General features: G+C 37.1%; 1 protein-coding gene across 1 annotated transcript in view; it reads right to left on the bottom strand.

Moving 5' to 3' along the window:
- The window catches only part of ATP13A3 (ATPase 13A3), a 111043-nt gene continuing 87014 nt past the window's right edge, over positions 1–24029 (bottom strand). Inside the window, exons 30-32 of the mRNA XM_006084753.3 lie at positions 23054–23142; positions 12699–12779; positions 1–3439 (exon numbers count right to left, since the gene is read on the bottom strand). Of these exons, the coding sequence (XP_006084815.1) occupies positions 3242–3439; positions 12699–12779; positions 23054–23142 (368 nt within the window). The 3' untranslated portion in view covers positions 1–3241. The remainder of the gene's footprint in view (positions 3440–12698; positions 12780–23053; positions 23143–24029) is intronic.

Below are 24029 nucleotides of genomic sequence, written 5' to 3'. Positions count from 1 at the left end.
ATTCATTTAGATTTTTATTTTGAATGCTTCAATCAAAAAAAATTTCATACGGTTATTTACAGTGCTGAATGTACAATTATGAATGTATGCCTTTTTGACATCAGGGTACCATTCTTGAGCAGCAATATAATTTTAAAAATATAAAGATGCAATATCATTTCTGATATAAAGTTTCTTAAAAAAATTCCAAAGTCTTAGGGAATTAACAAATCATAACAGGAAGTTATCTATTTTATTAATTTAATGTGCACATAATTACCAAATTTTAATACATTAAAAAATATGTGTAAATACCCACAGACTGTACAAAAATTAACATCCCATATTTTGCTAAAAGTTCCCAACCACCTCCCACCATAAATATACAAAAACCTATTTCAGATATGTCAAAATTACATGCAAGATATCTTAGAACGTTTTCTAAAGCTTGAATTTTGCTCTTCTCTGAACAGTGTATGTATAGCTGTTTTGGAAACAGAATATATAAACACTGATATTTTTACCATGCCTTTGAAACTGTGCAGTATTTTCATAAACAGGGATAACAAAATAAATACAGTAAAAACTGCAACAGTTTTGTTTAAATGCAAGTGCAATTTGGAAAGCTCTCAAATGCAAGGATTATAAAACTAATATAAAAGTATTCATTTTGTTGTTGGCTTAGCCACTTTTATTCAAGCATTATTTGCAGCAATGCCTTACAGCAGTTGGTGCTAGAAGATACAAACATAGTCACCACTATTTATATTTGAGGGAGAAAAAAAAACTTAAACAACCCTGAGGGAGACACACATTAAAAATCTTGTTATTTATTTAAAAAGTTAAAAAGTTACATATCATTATTTAACAATTATTTTCCCGGACATTTCTGTCCTTAAGTATGTGCATAAATAAAATTTAAAGCGGTAATATTTATTAATCTTAATAAACCAAAATAATATATGTACAGATTTTAAAGTTTACGTCTGTATACACTCAAATAATTTAATGTGAAATTAAGAATCAAAATTGCTATGTAATGGTGACCTACAGAGAGAGAGAACTCTATCTATGGCACTGAGTAGGACCCACACCTATATTCACAAACATTCCTCAAATAATATTCTGGAAGCCATCAATTACAACTTGAACAACCCACTTAGTTCAAATCTAACTTCCTACAAATGCTTTTCCACCTACCTAAAAACCTTATTCCTTTGAAAGCAATATAGACAGATGAGATATAAAACCCTTATAAAATTTAAATGTTAAAAAAAGGGAGGGTGTAAAAAATATAGCTCTTTATGATCATGCTCTTAAAGATGTTAAATACAATCTGATAATTGGGTTTTTAAGCTGCTACTAGCAATTACCTTAATTATATGCTTCAGTATTTAAATCAAAGAATAAGATTTACAATTCTGGGAAATCACTGAAGAATAACACTTATACATGTTGAAAATAAACGTGGAAATTATAAAACAATCAAGAGAATAACTATAGAAAACAGTGCTAATTCACAGCTCAAGAGGTCTAAGATGCATAGCTTCATAGAATCATTCATGGGACAATTGTTCTTATCTAATGTGTATTAATAGCGTATTATTTTTTTATGGAAACTTTTTTTTTGTGAGAATCATCAGTGGCAATAGCAATAACAGTGATCCTGAGTGTAACTTACATTTTTCTATAGTCACCAAACATCATTCATATCGCTGCACCACAAAAAATGAGAATCATTTGATTCTACAGTTCTGCGTAACATTTGGTAAATTGGTAAGTACAGATCAGGAAAATAATGACCAGCTAGAGGTGAACAGTACACCCATGCTACTGGTTAAGGAAGAACACAGGATAATATCACATACTTTTAGAAGTTTAGTGTCCATTTTACAGCAGTATCAGTTTCCTTGTTTATCCATAACTGTGGACTTTGTCAAACTACAGGATCTTACCTATAAAGGCATTTTTAAAGTTACTTTTATTTTGCTTAGAATTTAAACATTATCTAGGCAAAACAGAAAGGTGAAAAATATTATTCACATTTCATTTGATTCAAAGAATGTCTATTCTTTAACTTTATTTCCATTTTTCTTTTCTCCCAGAAAATGCCACCACCAAAGTATGTTCATTTGTAAACATCCAATCCAAAAATAGGTAAACTCTGACCTCTGGCGCCACCTAATGGCATAAAACAAATTCTCGCAAGTTCATATTGCTTTGAACAAATTCAGCAGTTGTTCAAAACCACTCCTTTTTTAAGCCTTATTATTGATAGAATAGACATACATCAAATCTTTAAAATTTTAGAAGGCAAAAATCTAACTCAAAAAACTAAAAAATAGCAAAAAACAAACAAAAAGCTAGCTCACTACTATCCAATGTTTTTAGAAAATTAAAAAAGCAGAAAATAAAAGACATTTAAAATAATATAAAACCTGAGAGGAGGAAAAAAACAGGTATGGAGAGATATCAGAAAGATAGATCCACATCTATTACCAAAAGAAATAATATTTTTTCCTAATGAAAAAGGTTTACAACATTTAACTAAAGCAAATTACACTACTGACCCCAGACAGCACAGACACATTAACAGTTTTGAGGGACATCTCCAGAAGGCAGTGAAGCACCTTGCTGATTAGAAAAATAAAACCCAGGCAGTTTGTACAGAAAATATAAAACCATAGTGGAAATTACCTGAGTTGTTCTATAAGCAACACCATAAAACTCACTCCTAACTCTGGATTATCAAAGGAATCTGGTGTATGTATATATAGAATTCTTTGGAAGAAATGTTAGAATCAAATGAAACAGGCTTTTTAACTATTTTCACTAGAACCTAATCATAAATTTAGGGCCTGATATAAACAAGGACCTTTTCTAAGAGGAGTTGTGAAAATAAATTTAAAGGTGTAAACTAAGTCTCAAGGGCTAATGTCTAAAACCCTACCAAATACCAACTTTCTTCTATACCCTATATAAAGAGTATCACGGAGGGTAATAATCAAGAACATTGTGGAAATATAATATTCAGAGTTACTGAATAAAGAAAGAGGACTTCACAGATTGATTATTAATTTAGCTGGCATGCCAATCTTTTATTTTTGTTTCTTTTGTTTAAAAAAAAAAAAGCTCTGAAATCAGCTACTATATCAGAAGGAACACAGATTGAAATGATGCCATCTGACACACAGGATCAGGAAGTCCTAAATTACATTCTGTTCAATACTGCTACTAGCATCCCACCGAGACTGATGCGCTGCTATGTTATGGTGATGATTTGACATGATCCATTTTCTTTAACTAAAGCTTTAGCTTCTGTTGTCGTCTGAGGTTTTGGTGGCCATTCCGGGTCAACCAAGAGCTCCTGAGCCAGATACATGTACTTTGCTTTTGGTATCTTCTTTCTACAGTCCAGGGCACAGGACAAGCAGCATTTCCCCCAATAATCCACTGACTCCTAAGGAAATAAGGAAAAAGAACACCCCAGAAGATTAAAGGCTACTTGTTTTTAGCAAATTTATTAAAGCAGAGTATGTCAACACAAAAAAATAAGACGAAGTGACTTTTGAGCATAAACAAATGAAAAAAAATCCATGTAAAAAAGTAAGCTTTCAATTATTTAGGAACATTTTTAAAGGTTAGATGTTTTAGTTATCAATATAATATACTTTATTTTATTTAGGTTATAGACCTAACCTCTTGTGTATGTATACTTTTTTTCCCATTTCTTTTTGTATAGATACATTTTTAAAATAACTTGCAGATCTGGATAACACAAAACATCTATTGCATCAAGAATTATTTTAAACTATTCAGAAAGAGAAAATATTTTTAATATTTTAATATTCAATATGGAAACTCTCATCTTCTATCCCAAACTATCCTTTGGTACTAGATCATTTTTGGAAGAAAGCAGTGTAAAAAATATCATTGTTACTGTTAATATTACCTTTTAAAACATAAGACATTATGAAAATATTGTTAGGTCAAAATTAGAACTTAGATCATGTTTAATATCATTCACTTCTTTTAAAGCCACATTTTCATTCATACAAAAACAATTTTATTTTATAATGATGGTTACCCTTGGTGCTCTACCTTTAAGAGGAGGTACATACAAAGCTATAAAGCAAGTACTATTTCTTAGTATTATTTCATTATAAAAAGCTCTGCTGTCATTGAAGTCCTTCTGATTAATCCTGATGTTTTTAATGACTGTGATCTTAGATAAATAATTCTCGAAGAACAAGAAAGCAGAGTCCCTTGTTATTGTAAAGAAATATAAATGCAGTAGAGGCCCTCAGAATTTATATTAACTGAAATTTGTGGTAAAGAAATGAAATAAACCCAGTTGGTTGGGTGTTGTCCCGTGCACCGAAAGGTTGTCGGTTCCATTCCCAGTCAGAGCACATGCCCAGGTTGTGGACTCAATCCCCAGTAGGGGCGTGTAGTAGCCAGCCGATCGATGTTTCTCTGTCACATTGATGCTTCTATCTTTTTCTCCTTCTCCCTTCCTCTCTCTCTAAAATCAATACAAAATCTTTTTAAAAATGAAATAAAAGTAAACAACTATACCAAGAACTAATTATATTCACCTCTAAAGAATGATCAATTTTTAATTATTTTGGCTTTTGTTTCTCCAAAGCAAAATCAAATCCCAGATTTTTTATTCTGCCATTAATACATAACCCAGTCTACAACTAGGTCTAATCTCAATTGAAACAATCTCACAAAATGAAAGCATAACATAACGGAGAGGAGCATTCTAATATGTTAACATCCAAAATATTTTCATGATCAAGAAAGGCAGATTTGTTATAACATATGTGTTCTGAAACATGTTTCTACATTTGCCAATGGAGAACAGCAAAATACTTTAATATGAAAACTCTTACACTTTTCTACAGTTGGACTTGGTAGGTCCTCTTATTTTATTGAGACAACCACCAGGAACCTACTACTCCTTCCTTCTCCAAAACTGTGGGCATGTGGCAGCACTGAGATCACTATAAATAATAACTGAATGCTTTTAAAGGTCTGCTTACTTTGTCAACAAAACACAGTAAGCTGCACTGCTATACAGAATTTATAGGCAAAAACTGTGGTAACAAGTAAGTTATACTTTACAATTCTGTGGGGAGAGAGGAGGTACAGATTTTATGATTAGCCATCTAGCTATAAAGAGAGCTATTACCATCACCTTAAAAGAAGCCCACAAGATGATACAGGATTCTTCAGGTGATGCAAATAACTAAGAATTCCTTTCCAGGGGAGGCTCGTACACAACAAACCGTAACATTTAATCTGAGGTGAGGGCTCACTACTTGGTGTTTAAAGTCTTCAATTTAGTTGCAGAAAAGACCATTGTTCCTAAATCAATCTGAAAGCCGTCACTTTTTATTTTATGGCATGTAGCACTTTTAAAGGATCACAGGAAGAGAATGGTGAATGGTGATTGTAAGAAAACAAACAAACAGACAAAACAAAAAACCAGAAACATATGGCCTTGTCTGTCCAGATGAGCCGGCAGGGTTGAAGGACAATGCAGAGGTAAGGAAAGTCACAGCCAAGTGTATTCAAATGGAAGACACACATAAACATCTCTAAATCCACTGTTCCCTACCTGCGGAAAGTGAGGCAAGCAATAAAATTAAAGCCAATTTCATTGCAAACAGAATCGCAATTGAATAGTATTCTTTCTTTTTTAAATCCTCACCTGAGGATATGTTTATTGACTTGAGAGAGAGAGACAGAGAGAGAGAGAGAGATATGAGAAAGAAACATCAATCGGTGCCACCCCAATTGGGAGAGCGAATCTGCAACTGTTTGGTGTATGGGACAACACTTCAACCAACGGAGCCATCCAGCCAGGGCTGAATAGTATTCTTTTTACATTAGCATGTATGTTTAAAAAAATCCTCATGTCCCTATTAAAAGCAAGGTACACTTGTTATCATTCAGAAAAAATAAATGAAGTCACAAGAAACACTAGGGATATCCCCTCCACTGTAATTAGACACGTATTTTGTTTCCGTGTCCTCACCTCCCCAAACATCATACACAAAAAATATACTATAAGCAAGCATAGATTTGTTAGTTTGCAAGCACAAACATACCACACCATCCTCAAACACAATATAACACACCAGTAGAGAAAATAAAAGGTGTTACAGGCATGCTGGAATGAAAAATAAATCCAGAGAGAAGATGGTGGCAAGAGGAGAAAAGCAAGCACTGTGCAACTAGAAAGTGAAGAGGGGGAGCATCACAGGACTCAGAATGAGCACTTGGATCTCCCTGAACACCTAGGGATAGGTCTCAGAAGCAGGAGAACACATGAGCCATAGCAACTGGAGCTTTTGGTTGGCTCCTGAAAGGAAGCCCTGGTTAAATAACCACGTGTATCCCTCGGAAAAGGGAAAGAGGCTACCACAGACCAACAGAGAAACCACAAAGAACTTCCAAAAAGATCTACAGCTAAAATTCCCCTGCTTCTTAGACCATTACAAACTGTTCATTCTAGAACCCCAATGCCAGTTTAATCTTTGCAGTGTCTTTTAGGAAATGTTTTCATGGGTAGCATGTAAAATATAAAGCCAGGCTTGCAGGACATGTTATAATGGTACTATGGTTTTCATAAAAGTCTTCTTCCATACCAATCCTGAATATAAAACAAATAAGGACAATTAGAATTAGCATTACATCTACATAAGCCCGAACAATATTCTAAGTGGCATAAAGACTATAGCTAACACTTGGATCCCCCCCCAAAAAGGACAATATAACCAGGCACAAATCCTCAGGCAGGATCAAACTACAATTCTAGTTCCACATCTACCACTAAGCAGCCACCAAGACACCAAGAGACCATGCAGCACAGATCTTCTCAAACAGGGTAAAGCTGTATAGAGATGATGGGACACTCCACTAAAAACTTTTCATTCAGTAGATCAAGGATGAAGTTCAAAGGCATTTATTGAAGAAAACTTTTGCTTGAAAACCACTGTATATCAAGATTTTTGTTTTTTGGTCAGAGAATAAGTCTTAACAGCTGAGAAATATTTAGCTACATAAAAGTTTTAACTTTGATTATTTGCATGTGGTTTACTTAACCTGTGTTCAATTTCATTCAGGCCACCTAGCATCCAGAAGCAAAACAATCACTATAGGAAATAAATTAGTATTATGTAAAAACCCTTCCTGTATCTAAATTAGGTTAGCTGCATGAATGTTCAGTAGGCCAAGTACAACACAGTATCTATTAAATAAAAAGTGATACTTATTTTGTCTTTAAAGACTAGATAGGAGCTTTTTGGCCTAGAAATATTATGGGCCTGGGTACAGGTAAATGTGAATCTGAATCCCAGTTCTAACACTGTTTCCTCATCTGTGGAATTGGGAGAAACTAAAGACATTTCTATATCTTGAGATTGTAGTAACAATTAGAGAGAATTTATATAAAATGCCTCATACAGTGTCTACCATAAAAAGCAGGTATTGACAACAGTAGCTATGGTTTGTCTCCATTTTGTCATGTGATTGTTATATTAACTTACACCTATATAGCCCCCATATATGAGGCAATGTGGCATAGTGGGAAAACACTCCTCCTGAAATCAGAAACCATAGCTTCAACTCCCAACTCTGCCATTTCATTAGATGCAAAATCTTGGCAAGTGGACTGAATGCTATTTCTCTATGTATAAAATGAAGCCAGAAATGCCTTAAAATTGGAAGGATCCTGGAAGTGTAAAGCACCTTGTAGATCACCAGATTTTTTTGATATGGTTACTAGAGATTTCCAGGTGAGGTTCTTGACATCCCAATTCAAGTGTCTAAGACCTGAAGCCTAGTCAAGGTTCTCTAGCTTTCAACCCAACTCAGTGGTCCCTGGGTACATATGGTAAGGAAGGAAAAGAAAGAAAAATTTTCTTCTCTCGACATTAGTATAGAAGATTGGAAGTTGCAGTTTGAGAAGACCTCATGGGATTCTCGGTAGAAAACGCACATACAGAATGGGCAAATGTGGAACAGGAGTTTGTGGTGAGGGACAATTATGGCAGCCACAGAAATCCTAGGTGTAGCTGGCACCCTCAACTTTACTTTCTTTTTCACCTATGGCAGGTACTACTGACATCTTGGACTAGACATTCTGGGTTGTCCTGCATACTACTATAGGATGTTTATTTAGCAGCATCCCCAGTGTCCACCCATGTCAGTAGTAGCACCCCCCCAGCCCCAAACCGTGACAACCAAATATGTCTCTAGGTACTGCCAAATGACCCTGATTGAGAACCACAGCCTTACAGTAATATGACTAACTAGAGGCCCGGTGCACAAATTCGTGCATGGGTGGGGTCTGGCCGGCCCGCCCTGATCGGGGGCGTGGCCGGCCAGGGGAAGGGGCCATGGGCAATTAGCCAGCCGGCCTTACCCCCTGGTCAAACTCCCAGTCAAGGGCACAATTTGCATATTAGGTTTTTATAGGATTGGCCCTTGAAGAGTCATAAATATGAAGAGTGACACTCCATTACACACACAAATGTCAGAAGACAAAAGTGTATCATTCTGTGTTAAGAGGTTATAAATACTCTTTTTAAAGCCAATAATTTGTTAATCGTGACCATAGAAAATGAAGACTAAAATTCTTGTCTAGTCAATGATTCTCAGAACTGGTAAGCACACGGGACATGCTAGAGCTACCTGCTCTAGACCACTCACTCTCTCCCCTAAATGCTTCAGAGGTAAGACTGCACATGAGAGGCACAAACTCTTAAAAATAAGGGCAGATACTTATTAACAAATGTTTAAAAAATAGAGATGTAGGAAATGATAGAATTTTCTTCCATTTAATTTTGGTTGACCAATGAAGAGGGATTTCCAGTTCAAATGTTTACAGCTTTATGATACCCAATTTTGACTAAGTCGGGGTATAACTCCTCTTCAGAACCTGCATTTACTTCCTGTCAGTCGTAGATCTCCCTGGAGAAGCTGATAACTCACGGTAAATATTTTCCTTGGCTTGAGCCTTACCAATACAAGTATCTCATATGAGCTAAAGTTAACCTCTGAAGTAATGTAGTGAGGTAATCAAAAGGAAAGAAATACAGACACAGGAGATTTAGCTAAAGGAATTGAGTCCCTAATACAATTCTGGTCATACCCACTACTAAGGCATTACACTGCTTTGAGAAAAAGAAACTGAAGCTGATTCCAAACTCATCCCATCATTATAAAACTACTAGAGGCCTGGTGCATGAAATTCGTGCACCGGTAAGGGTCCTTAGGCCTGGCTGGCGATCAGGGCTGATGGGGGCCTTCCAGCTGCTGGCCAGGGCCTTCCTTCATTCCATGCCACCCCCTGGTGGTCAGCGGACATCACAGCGAGCAACTGAACTCCCAGTCTCCTGGTCGAACTCCCGAGGGGACACTGTGCATATTAGCCTTTTATATATATAGATCACTACTCATCCATCATGAAGCTTTAGAAAAAAGAATAGCACTCTCCAGGACCTCTTATCAAAGGATCATGTGGTATTACACTGGGCATCAAGCCTGCTAAATTACCAAATAAAACTCAAGAAGTTGCTACTTAGGTTAAAAAAAAAAGCTAAAAGTAAGTGAATAGCCCAATTCAGCAATGCCAAGGAATCCTTTTGAACTCTATAAGTTTCCTTGCATGGCTCATGACGAGTAAAAGATTTAGATACAGAAATCTTTAGTAAAATATTTAGGATACCTCATCCACCTACAAACAAAGGGGTAAGATAATGAGGAGGTGAGACTGCATCATTAAGTTCTCTACACCCAAAAAGCTGTAGAGCCCTGGCCGGTGTTACTCAGTGGTTACAGCATCAGTCCCAGGTCCAAAGGGTCTCACATACCTGATCAAAAACATGTACCTGGGTTACAGGTTCCCTCCCCGCCCTCAGTGGGACATGTGGGAGGCAGCCAGTTGATGTGTCTCTCACATCGTTGTTTCTCTCTCTCCCTCCCTTTCATTCTCTCTAGAAAGCAATGGAAAAAATATCCTCAGGAGAGGATTAATTGAATAAACAAACTGTAGAGCTGTATGTAATTCAATGGCATCAGTTTAAAAAATAAGACTAACTTATATTTTCTATGAAAAAACTATAGGTCAAAATCCTAACACCAGGAAATGGGTTTATATCTCATTCTCTTTTTTTTTAAAATATATATTTTATTGAATTTTTTACAGAGAGGAAGGGAGAGGGATAGAGAGTTAGAAACATCGATGAGAGAGAAACATTGATCAGCTGCCTCCTGCACACTCCCTACTGGGGATGTGCCCACAACCAAGGTACATGCCCTTGACCAGAATCGAACCTGGGACCCCTCAGTCCACAGGGCGATGCTCTATCCACTGAGCCAAACCAGTCAGGGCATATCTCATTCTCTTTTTTATCACTGTACTTGCATATCTTTCAAATAATAAGTTATATAATGGGTCCAAAAGAATAAAAAATCCTAAGCATGATTTGTATAAAAATGAGCACTGCCTGAAAATTTTCTGAATGATGAAAGACATATGCTGAGAAAAGCCTAAAAGCCACCCAAAATTAAGATACAGTAACAATAAATCAGAAATAATTGCTGAAAATTTTGACCTTTGGACTCTGATCCATTTAGAAATAATTCCTATTTGATAACTTTGTTTACATACATGTCATTTAGCTTCTAATGGGGCTCATGAAAACCAAAAACATAACATTTAAGCCAGACAGAAATGGAAAAATTAACTCTCACCACTGAGGACAAGACCTTTACATAAACACAAGATAAGGATTGGAATGGAAAAAAGACTTATGAAATTTCTGAAGTCCTGAGAAGCCTGTAACAAAGGTTTGCCATGAATTTTCTAGGACTCCTTACAAGAAATGAAATGGCAGGCATAAGGAAAAAGGTTGAAGCAACACACAACAGAACACCAGTCTACAGAATGCAGAGTATACACTGAGAGAGCCTGGGTATACATGAAGAATTGAGAGCAAGTGCTGAATTCCAACCTGTGCTGGCTGTGTGGTGGTGAAGCGATACTCTCCTTGTCTGTCTCGATTGAACACAACTTTCCAAAGGACCATGTCAAGGCAGAAGTTCTGAGAGATATTCCAGTGAGTTAAGAATTAAAAATGACTATGTCATTCTTTATTAATGTGCACATTTAAAAAGGATCACACAATGCTGAATCATTAGTAAAAAACATGACTTGATTGTTATATAGAGAATTTCAGTTAATATTGCAAACAGACAAAAAATAACATGACTTTTATGATAAATGCAAATCATCATAAAATTCTTGATAAAATGGGACCTCTACATTTTCCACAAAACATGACTTTTATATGAATAGTCGGGCTCCCCATATTAAAATAATGCTTATAATCCAGTCTTTTTCTTAATAGTGAGTTATTTCCATTGAATATTTAAAATTAATTCTATATGTAGCTAAATCTATATATGAATATGATTTTCAGAATCCAACACAAATAATTCTTTTGATAGTGAGCAAGAGTAAAACATTATGAGGGTTTATAACAGGATTCCCTAAAAAAATCTGTTTTTAAAAATATATATATATATATATCTTAAACATTTGAGTGAAAAGTTGAACTTATTCTATAGAAAAAGAAAAGCTTTTAAAATAAAATGTCTTGGATGTGCTTTCTATAGTCCATACAATAGCAAAAACACATTCCACTGGGCACTTTAAAAAGATCAGTTTCAGTACCATAAAATCCATGCTGCCAACTATGGTCCAAATTTAAATACGAAGTCATCTTTTAGAAAGATAACAAATTAAGCATCATTTCCAAGTCTAGAAATATTATCATTAAAGTATATATTTCACAAATTACCTAATTTTAATTCAAAATCATGTCCTATGAAACCCTTCACTTAAAAATCACACCTGTTATCTCTTTCCATTTCATATGTTGCTACTGTAGAAGAGAATAATAATAGTTTGGAGAACAGACAAAATTATATTAACAAACAGCAAATGAGAACTCAGCAGTTTTTTTTATAGAAATGGATCTAAAGGCAATCCTAATAGGAGAGTAATTGTACAATGCACAATGGATCAGAGAGTCCTTATGACCTCTAGAGGGAATTTAAAAGCAAATATCAAAGAGGAAGTTCCACTAATTAATGCTGAGACTGGGTATATTCATAACAGTCATTATTTTATACTTTCAATAAACTCTATTATTAATATTCATGACTTTTCATGGAGAAAGTCCCCCTTCTTCCTTAAATGGGAAATTCTACCATATATCACAGCACTCAGTGGTACTAGCCCACTCTGATTTCTTGGCCACCAGTTGATGGGCTGCCTGAGCACCAATCTCCACCCCCATCCCCACCCCACAACCCATCCAGTTTGCTGGTTTCCTCTTTATTGATGTGCCTCCTACCTTCCCCCAACAATTCTGAGCACTCTCCTTTCTATCAATCACTAATTTTTGCTAGCTCACTGGTTATTTTCTCCTATCTGTATGAGTGTAGCTAAGTAATATCCCTTAATATGACTATCAGTTAATGGAAATGTCAGAAGAAAAGGCTAAAAAAACTTAACTAAAATGAAACTGAAACTTTGTAGGCTTCCATAATACTACCTGTTCTCTTCCCCCATTACCATTAAATCACCAAGAACCCCATAGCAGCAAGGTAGCCATTTGATTATCTGAAGTGCTTACCTCCACCATGATAGATACAAGGGCATTTACAAGAACAATGATGAGCATAGTTATACGCCACTGATATGGTACACACACAATCTGTAAGAAAAAATTTTTAAGTTAAAATAGTAGTATGTAGTTTATATTTATGGCATTACATAACTTTAAAATTAATTTAATTCCTATTATGTACCAAGCACCTTCACATAAAATACCTACTCAATCCTCAATAGTGCCACAAGTTAGATATTATATCCACTTTTCAGATGATAAAACTCAAAGTGTAAATAACAAGTTTAAAAATAATATTAAAGTGGCTGAGCTTAGTCAGATCTTTATCACTCAGATTGAATAGCTCAAGCCTTACTAAACCATAAATTTCTAATAAGCCCCTATTTTTAATTATTTTTTAAAAATTTTTTAATTGATTTCAGAGAGGAAGGGAGAGGGGTAGAGAGAGAGAGAGATAGAAACATCAATGATGAGAGAGAATCATTGATTGGCTGCCTCTTGCACCGCCCCCCCACTGGGGGGGATCAAGCCCACAACGCAGGCATGTGCCCTTGACCGGAACCGAATCTGCGACACTTCAGTTCGCAGGCCAACACTCTATCCATTAAGCCAAACCAGCGAGGGCTAATAAGTCCCTATTTTTTAAATAAAATCTTGTCTTTAAACAATGAAGCAGATACTGATCTAATAATAAAATATTATTCAAAACTCTATACTAATATAAGGACAAGTGCATAAAAGAACTATATAGATCAATTTAAGAAATATAACCTAAAGTTTCACTTTAAAATCTGTGATAAATTTTTAAGGCCTAAAAAAGAAAAGAAAAAAACCTATTTACACATTCATCCTTTCATCAGCAAATATACACCGAGGGAATATCCAAGATACTGTGCTAGGTGCCGAGGAGTGATATGATCTAATGTTTTAGAAAAACATTTAAGACTTCAGCAAGAAGGATCCGAGGGGTGAAGACTACTATAGTGATCCAGACAAAAGGTGATAGTAGCTTGAATTAAAATGGTGGGCATGATAAGAAATATGTATTTGGTCTCTGTCCCTGGTTCATAACATTTAGCTCTTAAAACTCATAATTTCCTGAGTGATGGAGGCAATAAGGAGTGTCTTATACAGAACTTCTAAATCCCCTGGAATTTCCTGGAATGCTTTTTTGCTCTAATGAGGCTACTCTGGGTGAGCTCCTGAATAGCTTCAGGATGGGGGTTGCCCACCAGAAAGACTAAGCCATGATTAGAAGCTTGGAACTTTCAGCTCCACTTCATCCTCCAGGAAGGAAAGAGGGGCTGGAAATTGAGTTAATAATTGATCATGCCTAGTGATGAATCCTCAATTAAAAAACAAAAGAAACCTAAACTAGAGGTTTTAGAGACATCCATGTGCTGGGAGAGTGGTACATCCCAGCTCCATAGGGACAGAAGCTCTGTACTCTGGACCCTTCCAGAAGACCTCGGCCTACATAACTCTTCATCTGGCTAATCATTTGTACCTTTATTATAGTCTTTATAATAAACTAGTAAACATAAGTGTTCCCCTAAGTTCTTTGAGCCATTAAAGCAAATTATCAAACCTGAAAAGGGGGTTGCAGGAACCAATTTATAGCTGGTTGGTCAGAAGTACAGGGACTTAAAACTGGTGTCTGAAGTTGTGGTATAGTCTTGTGCGACTGAGCCCTTAACCTGCACTATCTCCAGGTGGTTAGTGTCAGAACTGAAATGCAAGATATCCAGTTTGTGTCCAGAGAGTTGGAGAATTGGTTCGTGTGGAACCACCCCCAAACATGTGGTGTCAAAAGTGTTGTGAATAGAGGAAACAATAGTTTCCTTTTAGGTGACAAATGGGGTTGGAATGAAAAGAGAAAGATTCAGAATAAGAAAACTGAGAGAATCTATCAACAGACTGGCTATAAAAAGAAAAGAAATAGATAAGGACACATATACACACTTCTGACTTGGGTAAATGGTGGTACCGAGAAATGGAGACAAAGCAGAGCTGAGGAAGAAAATGATGAGCTTAGTTTAAAAATGTTGATGGGCAACCCTAACTGGTTTGGCTCAGTGGATAGAGCGTCGGCTGCGGACTCAAGGGTCCTAGGTTCGATTCCGGTCAAGGGCATGTACCTTGGTTGTGGGCACATCCCCAGTAGGGAGTGTGCAGGAGGCAGCTGATCGATGTTTCTCTCTATCCCTCTCCCTTCTTCTCTGTAAAAAATCAATAAAATACATTTTTAAAAAAATGTTGATGGGTGAACCATGCAGATAATATTCAGTATGTCAGTGGAGCAGATTCAGGTCTAAAGCTAGTAGTGAGAGCTAGGTTAAGGGTATAGAGTCGGAGTCTTCATTACATAGTTAGCAACTATGGGTGAAGCCATGACTACAGATGAGATCACCTGAATGTAGAGAGTAAAATCAGGAATAATTGCAGAAATGTGGAGAAAACAAAACATGTAAAGAGCAGGCTGAGGATTTGGAACCACAGAAGAATGAGAATGAGGAGTTACAGAAGTAAGGAGGAACAATCACAAGAGAGCAAAACATCACAAAATTCCAGAGGAAATATCTCAAGAATGTTGGCACGGCTCACTTGTCAAGTACTGCTGAGGAGTCAAGAATAAAAAAATAAAAAATAAATAAAAAGAAATTAATGGGATAAGTTCATTGGACTTAAGAAGGTTGTTAACTGCCTTGGCAAGGTAGCTTCAGTAGACTGGCAGGTGTAGAATCCAGACTAGTTCATAAGTGTGCAGGAAGTGAAGTGAATTTTCATAGCACTCTTTCAAGAAATAATTGTTTTTAATCTTTATTGTTGAAAGTACTACATGTGTCCCCCTTTTTCTTAATTTGACTGTGAAGTAGAAGACACATGTGGCAGGAAAGAAATGTGTGTTCTGTTTTGCTTTCTTCTTTTGCTTAAAGTGCTTATCTAAATTCCTCAATGAAATGGCGGGAAACAGTTATACTAATACACTGCTGGAAAGATGATAAACTGTCAATTTCTTCTAAGATAAATAACACAGTATTTATAAAAATTAAAATTTGAGATGCCCTTTGACTAAGCAATTCCATTTCTGCACAAATAACCTCCAAGTATGCATTTGTCCTTCTTAATGAAGTGCATAAGGATTTGCAATACAGCACCCTATATAACAGAGGTAATATGCAAATTGACCATCACACCCTCACACAAGATGGCCACCCTCATGTGGTCACAAGATGGCCACCACAAGATGGCCAGCAGGGGAGGGCAGTTGGGGGAGACCGAGCCTATAGGGGAGGGAGGGCAGTTGGGGGGGGACCAGGCCTGCAGGGGAGGGAGGACAGTTGAGGGGAACCAGGCCTGCAGGGGAAGGCAGTTGGGGGCAATCGGGCCAGCAGGGGAGCAGTTAGGGGGTGATCAGGCTGGCAGGCAGAAGTGGTTAGGGGCAATCAGGCAGGCAGGCGGGCGAGCAGTTGGGAGCCAGCAGTCCCAGATTGTTAGAGGGATCCAAGATTGGAGAGGGTGCAGTCTGCGCTGAGGGACACCCCCCCCAAGTGCACAAATTTCATGCACCGGGCCTCTAGTTTCTTATAATAGCAAAACACTGGAAACAACCTAAATACCCATTCAAAGGGGATTAGTTAAATTATAGAAAAGTCCACAAAATGGAATACCATTCCACAAAGCTCATATAACTTTGATGCAAACCTCTCAATAACATACAACAAAGAAAAATTAAGTCTGATCTCACTCATGCAGCCAGAAGCAAAAATCCTAAACAAAATCATAGCAAGCCAAATCAAGAAAGTATAAAAAAGAATGCATCATGACCAAATTGGGTTTACTGAATGCAGTGTTAGTTCAACATCTGAATACCAGTCAACTAACTACAATTTACCACATTCTCTAGGGAGAAAAACTGTGTGATCATTTCAGTAGCTGTAGAAAAGGCATTAGGTAAAATTAATCATCTATTTATGGTAACAACACTATAGAAGGAAGCTTGTGCAACCTGATAGACAGTATATACCAGAAACCCAGTCCACAATATATCCAATGGTGAAATATTAAGAGCACTCCTTTTAGAATCAGGGACATTACAGCATATCACTACCATTACAACCAACATTAGTAAGGTTAATAGACATGAAAAATACATACAAAGCTAAGTACTGAAATGTCAGAAATAAAACAATTGTCATTATTTATAGATGATAACTATCTAAAACAGAAAAGCCCAGAGAATCTAAAAATTTTTAGAATAAACTCTGACAAGGCTGCTGGATATGAGATGAGTATACAATACAACTGTACTGTTTATCCCAGCATAAAAGAATTAGAAAATGTAATTTTAAACAAATTATCAGAGGAACAAAAATGATAATGCCCCAGAAATAAATCTAACAAAAACTTGTATTAAAACCTTCAGGAAGGCCCTAGCCAGTTTGGCTCAGTGGATAGAGAGTTGGCCTGCAGACTGAAGGGTCTTGGGTTTGATTCTGATCAAGGGCACATGCCCAAGTTGCAGGTTCGATCCCCAGTAGGGGGCGTGCAGGAGGCAGCCGATCAATAATTCTCTCTCATCATTGATGTTTCTATCCGTCTCTCCCTTCCTCTCTGAAAGCAATAAAAATATACAGATATATTTTTTAAAAAACTTTCAGGAAGAAAACTGTCAGGCTTTATTGAAAGATATACATGAAGACCTAAAGAAATGGAAAGAAATATTATTCATAGAAAGGGAGACTAAATAAATTCTCCCTCAAATTTATTTATAAACCCAGTGTAATTTTTTTAAATTTATCTTTATTGTTGAAAGTTATACAGATGTACCCTTTTTTCCCACTGACCCCTTCTAGTCCACCCCGTCCCCTCACCACAGGCCTTCACCACACCATTGTCTGTGTCCATGGGTTATGCATATATGCATAAAAGTTCTTTGGTTGATCACTTCCCACCCACCCACCCTCCCCCGCCTTCCCTCTGAGATTCCGCAGTCTGCTCTATGCTTCTGTGTCTCTGGATCTATTTTGTTCATCAATTTATTCTGTTCATTAGATTAGTGAGATCATGTGATACTTGGGTTTAAAACACTTAGCATAATACTCTCCAAGTCCTTCTATGCTGTCTCAAAGGGTAAGAGATCCTTCATTTTTACTGTTGCATGGTATTCCATGGTGTAAATGTACCACAGCTTTTTAAAAAATATGTTTTTATTGATTTCAGAGAAGGAAAAGGGAGAGATAGAAACACCAACAATGAGAGAGAATCACTGATTGGCTGCCTCCTGCAAGCCCCACAATGAGGATCTGGCTCACAACCCAGGCATGTGCCTGACCAGGAATCGAACCTGTGACCTCCTGGTTCATAGGTCAATGCTCAACTACTGAGCCACGCTGGCTGGGCTAACATAGCTTTTTTATCCACTCATCTACTGATGTGCACTTGGTCTGTTTCCAGATCTTAGCTATTGTAAACTGTGTTTTGGGTTTCTTAGGATATTCCTAGATGTGGGATCACTGGGTCAAATGGCAGTTCCATAGTTAATTTTTTGAGGAAATACCATACTGTTTTCCAGAGTGGCTGCATCATTCTACATTTCCACCAATAGTAGATCAATGGAACCCAGTGTAAGTCTAATAAAAATTCCAAGAGGGCTTTTCCTGGTTTTTGACAAGTTAAACAAAACTTTTATGATATGGAGGAGGAAAAGCTCAAGAACAGCCAAAAAGATCACAATGAACAACAATATGATGTGAGGACAGGGTTCCTGCTCAACCATATATCAAGATTTCTTGTAACATCACAGTAATCTAGACAATGCAGTACTGTCCTAGAAAAAGATAAAAGGACCTAAAGAAGAAACCACAAAGCCCCTATAAGGTCAATGGTCATATATCTGAAAAACTGAGAGGACAGAGATATCACTGAAGGGTCAGTGGGAAAAGATGAGACTATTCAATGAAATGGGTATTCTTGAAGAAAACAAAGAAATTTGATGCACATCGCAAAATCTACACATAAAATTAATACCAGATAGATTAAAACTACAAAAGAGGAAATCTTTATAACCTTGAGATAGACAAGTCTGCCAAACTAAGGCACAAGGAGCACAGAACATAAAGAAAAAAGGTTAGGCTTGACTATTATAAAGCTATAAAACTGTTTTAAAGAAAGACATTATAAACAAAAGGAGAAGCCACAAACTGAAAGAAGTTATTTATCACATAAATAGCCAAACACATTAGGAATTCCTAAAAATAAGAAAAAGACAACAGAGAGAAACCAAGATGGCGGCATAGGTAAACACCTGAAATTGCTGCCTCACACAACCACTTCAAAAATACAATTAAAAGATAAAACGGACATCATCCAGAACCACAGGAAGGCTGGCTGAGTGGAAATTCTACAACTAGAAGGAAAAAAAAAAGCACGCTGAGACTCAGAGGAGGTTCGGAAGTAAAGTGTAGAGGTACGGAGGGGAGCGCAGAAAGGGCTGGCAACTGAGAACATGGTTGTCTTTTTCAATCGGGGAGGGAGACACAAGCTCCCGGAAGCCCTGAACTCCAGTTCTGGGTGAGACTCTGGGGTCCCAGACTCATACGGGGAGAAACTGGACTGTCTGGCAGCGGGTCGAACTCGAGGATGGCTTTCTCTCAGAGGTGCTAGCAGCGATTACTGTGGGACACTGAGACTTTGACCTCTTAGGGCAGGACTGAGGATCAGCCACAGCTGTTTGCTCTGCTCTGTTGATTCCCTGAGACCCCACCCCAACCAACTGGGCGCAGAGGCTTTTGCATATGAATGGCTTGGCCCTCTGCAATCTAAAATTACCTAACAAACTGCAGCTGGGTCAGAGAGACCCAGAACATCCAAAAGAAGGCCCAAGGCCCCACAGCAGCTTGCATTGCTTCACAGCTGGGCCTCATCTGGGCACCTCCAAATCCCAAACAAAGAAGAGGAATCTGCAGATCTCTCCGTAGCACCTGCTGGGTAGCCTCAGGCAAATGCTAAATTAGCACCTCCTTTGAGATCCAAGTGCCAGTGTACCCAGTGGTCAGAGTGGGACCATCCAGATTATAACTCCTCAGGTCCATCAGGGACACACTCAGGGGGCAGACTCAGTGAGCACCAAAGCCCCACTGAAGCAAGTCTTGCCCCAGAAGGGTGTCTCCAGCACAGAAGTTCTCCCATTGTAGACACAGCTGGTCCTCACAGCCAATTGGCCTGGAGGTCAATTCCTCCCAGTGAAACCAACAACAATTAAGGCTTAACTACAACAAGACTGTGCTCACAGCCCACAAAAGGGTGCACCAAGAGTATCCACCTCAAAAAAAAAAAAAAAAAAAAGAGTGTCCACCTCAGGTAATTGGGGAGGCTGAGGCACTGGGCCCTATAGGACACCTAGCACACAAAGCCACTCTATCAACACAGGGAAGCATAAAAAATGCAGAGACAAAGAAACAGGTCACAAATGACAGAAATGGAGGAAAGCCAACTACTGGATATAGAGCTCAAAACCACAGTTATAAGGTTACTCAAGATTTTTCTAGAAACTGCCGATAAATTTAGTGAGACCCTCAAGAAATCTAATGAGACGCTCGAGGATATGAAAAAGGACCAACTAGAAATTAAGCATACACTGACTGAAATAAAGAATATTATACAGAGATCCAACAATAGACTAGAGGATCACAAGAATCAAGTCAAAGATTTGAAATACAAAGTAAAAAACACCCAACCGGAAAAGAAAAAAAGAAAAAAGAACCCCAAAATATGAAGATAGTGTAAGGAGCCTCTAGGACAACTTCAAGCGTACCAACATCTGAATTATGGGGGTGCCAGAAGAAGAGAGAGAGCAAGATATTGAAAACCTATTTGAAGAAATAATGACAGAAAACTTCCCCTACCTGGTGAAAGAAATAGACTTACAAGTACAGGAAGTGCAGAGAACCCCAAACAAAAGGAATCCAAAGAGGACCACACCAAGACACATCATAATTAAAATGCCAAGGGCAAAAGACAAAGAGAGAATCTTAAAAGCAGAAAGAGAAAAAACAGTTAGTTACCTACAAGAGAGTACCCATACGATTGTCAGTTAATTTCTCAGCAGAAACTATGCAGGCCAGAAGGGAGTGACAAGAAATATTCAAAGTGATGAATAGCAAGAACCTACAACCAAGATTACTTTACCCAGCAAAGCTATCATTCAGAATTGAAGGTCAGATAAAGAGCTTCACAGATAAGAAACAGCTAAAGGAGTTCATCACCACCAAACCAGTATTATATGAAATGCTGAAAGGTATTCTTTAAGAAGAGGAAGAAGAAGAAAAAGGTAAAGATAAAAATTATGAACAACAAATACATATCTATCAACAAGTGAATCTAAAAATCAAGTGAATAAAAAAATCTGATGAACAGAATAAACTGGTGAATATAATAGAATCAGGGGCATAGAAAGAGAGTGGACAATTCTCGGGGGGAAAGGGGTGTGGGAAGCGACTGGAAAAAAATCAACACCTATGGATGAGGATGGGGGGGGGGGTAAGAGCAGAGGGTGGGGTGGGAACCGGGTGGAGGGGAGCTATGGAGGGAAAGAAGAGGAACTGTAATAATATGAACAATAAGGATTTTTTAAAAAAGAAATTAAAAAAAAAAAAAGAAAAAGACAACACCCTAATAGAAAAAAAATGGGTAAAAAGCATGAATAGACATTCACAAAGGAAATAAAAAGGGCCAACAAACATATGAAGAATGCTCAACCTCATTAGTAATTTAAAATTAATAATTTGCAAATTAAAACCACCATGATATAACACTTTTACATCCACTAGACAAGTGTTGGTTGGCAATGATGTGTAACAATGGATCTCATACACTGATGAAAGTATAAACTGGTACAGTCACTTTGGAAAACAACTTGGCATAATTGAGAAAGTGAAATAGTAAGTGCTCACAGAAAAAGAAAATACAATGGATAAGTGAATTATAGTATAATCCTATAGTGGAATACTATATAGCAGTGAAAATGAAATGCATGAATCTCAGAAACGATGCTAATGGGAAAAAGCAAGTTACAAAAAAATACAGATAGCAAGATACCATTTTCATAAAGTTCAAAAGCAAGCAAAACTATCTTTTATGACTTCATGCCTATATGACAAGTATATAATAAAAGCAACATAATGAAGTAAAAAATTAGAATAATGGTTCTCTCAGAGTGTTTAGACAAACTTACTGTCTTGGTGATGCTACTTTTAAGTTTGATAATGAACTCATGGGTGTTATTTTGTTACTATTATGCTTAACAAATGAAATGTGTGAATATTCTTTTGTATAAAACAACGTATTTCATCATACCTAACGTTTTTAATAAAAAAAAAGTATGGAGAGCCCTAGCTGGTTTGGCTCAGAGGACAGAGCGTTGGCCTGTGGACAGAAGGGTTCCGGGTTCGATTCCAGTCAAGGGCACATGCCTGAGTTAATAGCTCGACCCCAGTGGGGGGCATGCAGGAGGCAGCCGATCAATGATTCTCTCTCACCATTGATATTTCTATCTCTCCTTCCCTCTCCTTTTATCTCTGAAGTCAATAAAAATATATTTTTTTAAAAAGTATGGAGAGCCCTAAACGGTCTGGCTCAGTGGATAGAGCGTCGGCCTGCGGACTGAAGGGTCACAGGTTCGATTCCGGCCAAGGGCATGTACCTTGGTTGCGGGCACATTCCCAGTATGAGGTATGCAAGAGGCGGCTGATCAATGTTTCTCTCTCATCGATGTTTCTAACTCTCTATCCCCTCTCCCTTTCTCTCTGTAAAAAATCAATAAAATATATTTAAAAAAAAATAAAAAGCATCAAAATGAAAATGAAATGAAAAATTATTGAAAAAAAAAAAGGATGGAAAACTCAATCAATAGTGAAGAAGCGGCAGTGTGTGCAGACTACTCAGTAAGTACGTGGTAAGGGAGAGTCTTTTATTTTTTAAGGACCAAGGGACATCTGTTTGTAGAAATGGAACGCAAAGTGAAGAAACAGGAAAAAAAATAAAAAAGCAAGTAGAGTCAATAAAAGCTGCTGTTTTAATTATGTTTTTATTCTTTATGGGATATCTTTGGGTTAATATAACTGTATCTTAGAAAATTCAGAAAAAAGCAGTCCTGGAAAAAAGAAATGTAGACAGTTTAGTCTCTTTCCCCAGTAACATAAGAGTAGAGGGATAGATTTTAAACCATAGCAAACACCCAGAAGTCTCATTTGGCTGTGTAAATTACATGTAATACTAGTATGTCCTTTTCTGTTACTGTCCCAGATACAATCACTCCTCAGGCAACCAGTAATAATTGATGTGCTTAAATTAAGCCTTACCTGAAGAGCCTGGTCAATAGAGGCAACTGGATGCAACATGATGAATAATATGAAAACATACAAAATAATCACAGACAAAACAAAAAGATCTGAAAAAGAAAGAACAATTAAATTAGAAAGTTCCTTTATATAAAAAGGCATATAATAACTGGTACACTGTCAATCCTGTTAGTTCTAATTTGATTGTGAATACTGAATGTTGCTATTTAGGTTGATTAAGTAAATAAAGTATGCTCTATATTACTTCCTAGAGTATGATACATTTTTTAGGACCAAAGTATTCATTTATGTGATGTAAAAATAAACAGCATTTAAAAAACTAAGAGACCTTTATGAAAATTTGTATTTCTCCCAGATAAACAGCTGCTTAATAAGAAAATCAAGCCAGTCAGAACTCACAAATAAGAAACTAGACTATTTATGGCAAAACGAGATCATCATTTAAACATGTATGCAATGACAATTATTGTTGATTGTACTAGTAAAAATGCTGAATAACATTTATTCTCAGTATTAGATATGTTATAATCCTAAATAGAGGCATTCTAAGTTGAATGTAAGTATATTTCTGCTAGGTGAATACCACTATTTCATTGACTTCTGTGAAAGTATTTCCACAGAAAATGTTAAAACCTAAAAAGTGAGCTGATTGCCCTAACTGGTTTGGCTCGGTGGATAGAGCATCGGCCTGCAGACTGAAGGGTCCCAGGTTCGATTCCGGTCAAGGGCATGTACCTTGGTGGTGGTTGCATCCCCGGTAGGGGGTGTGCAGGAGGCAGCTGATCGATGTTTCTCTCTCATCAATGTTTCTAACTCTCTAACCCTCTCCCTTCCTCTCTGTAAAAAATCAATAAAATATATTTAAAAATAAATAAATAAAACTTTCTGTTCATGGCCCTTTTGTTAACTATGTGCTTCCATAATGAGTCATGAGAGAGGCTCAGAAATTTCCCAACTACATTGATAGCCCTCAACC

This window comes from Myotis lucifugus, unplaced genomic scaffold (assembly GCF_000147115.1).
Source record: "Myotis lucifugus unplaced genomic scaffold, Myoluc2.0 scaffold_14, whole genome shotgun sequence".
Classification (NCBI taxonomy): domain Eukaryota; kingdom Metazoa; phylum Chordata; class Mammalia; order Chiroptera; family Vespertilionidae; genus Myotis; species Myotis lucifugus.
Note: the sequence above shows the minus strand (reverse complement) of the source record. Positions and strands in the feature narration are given on the sequence as shown.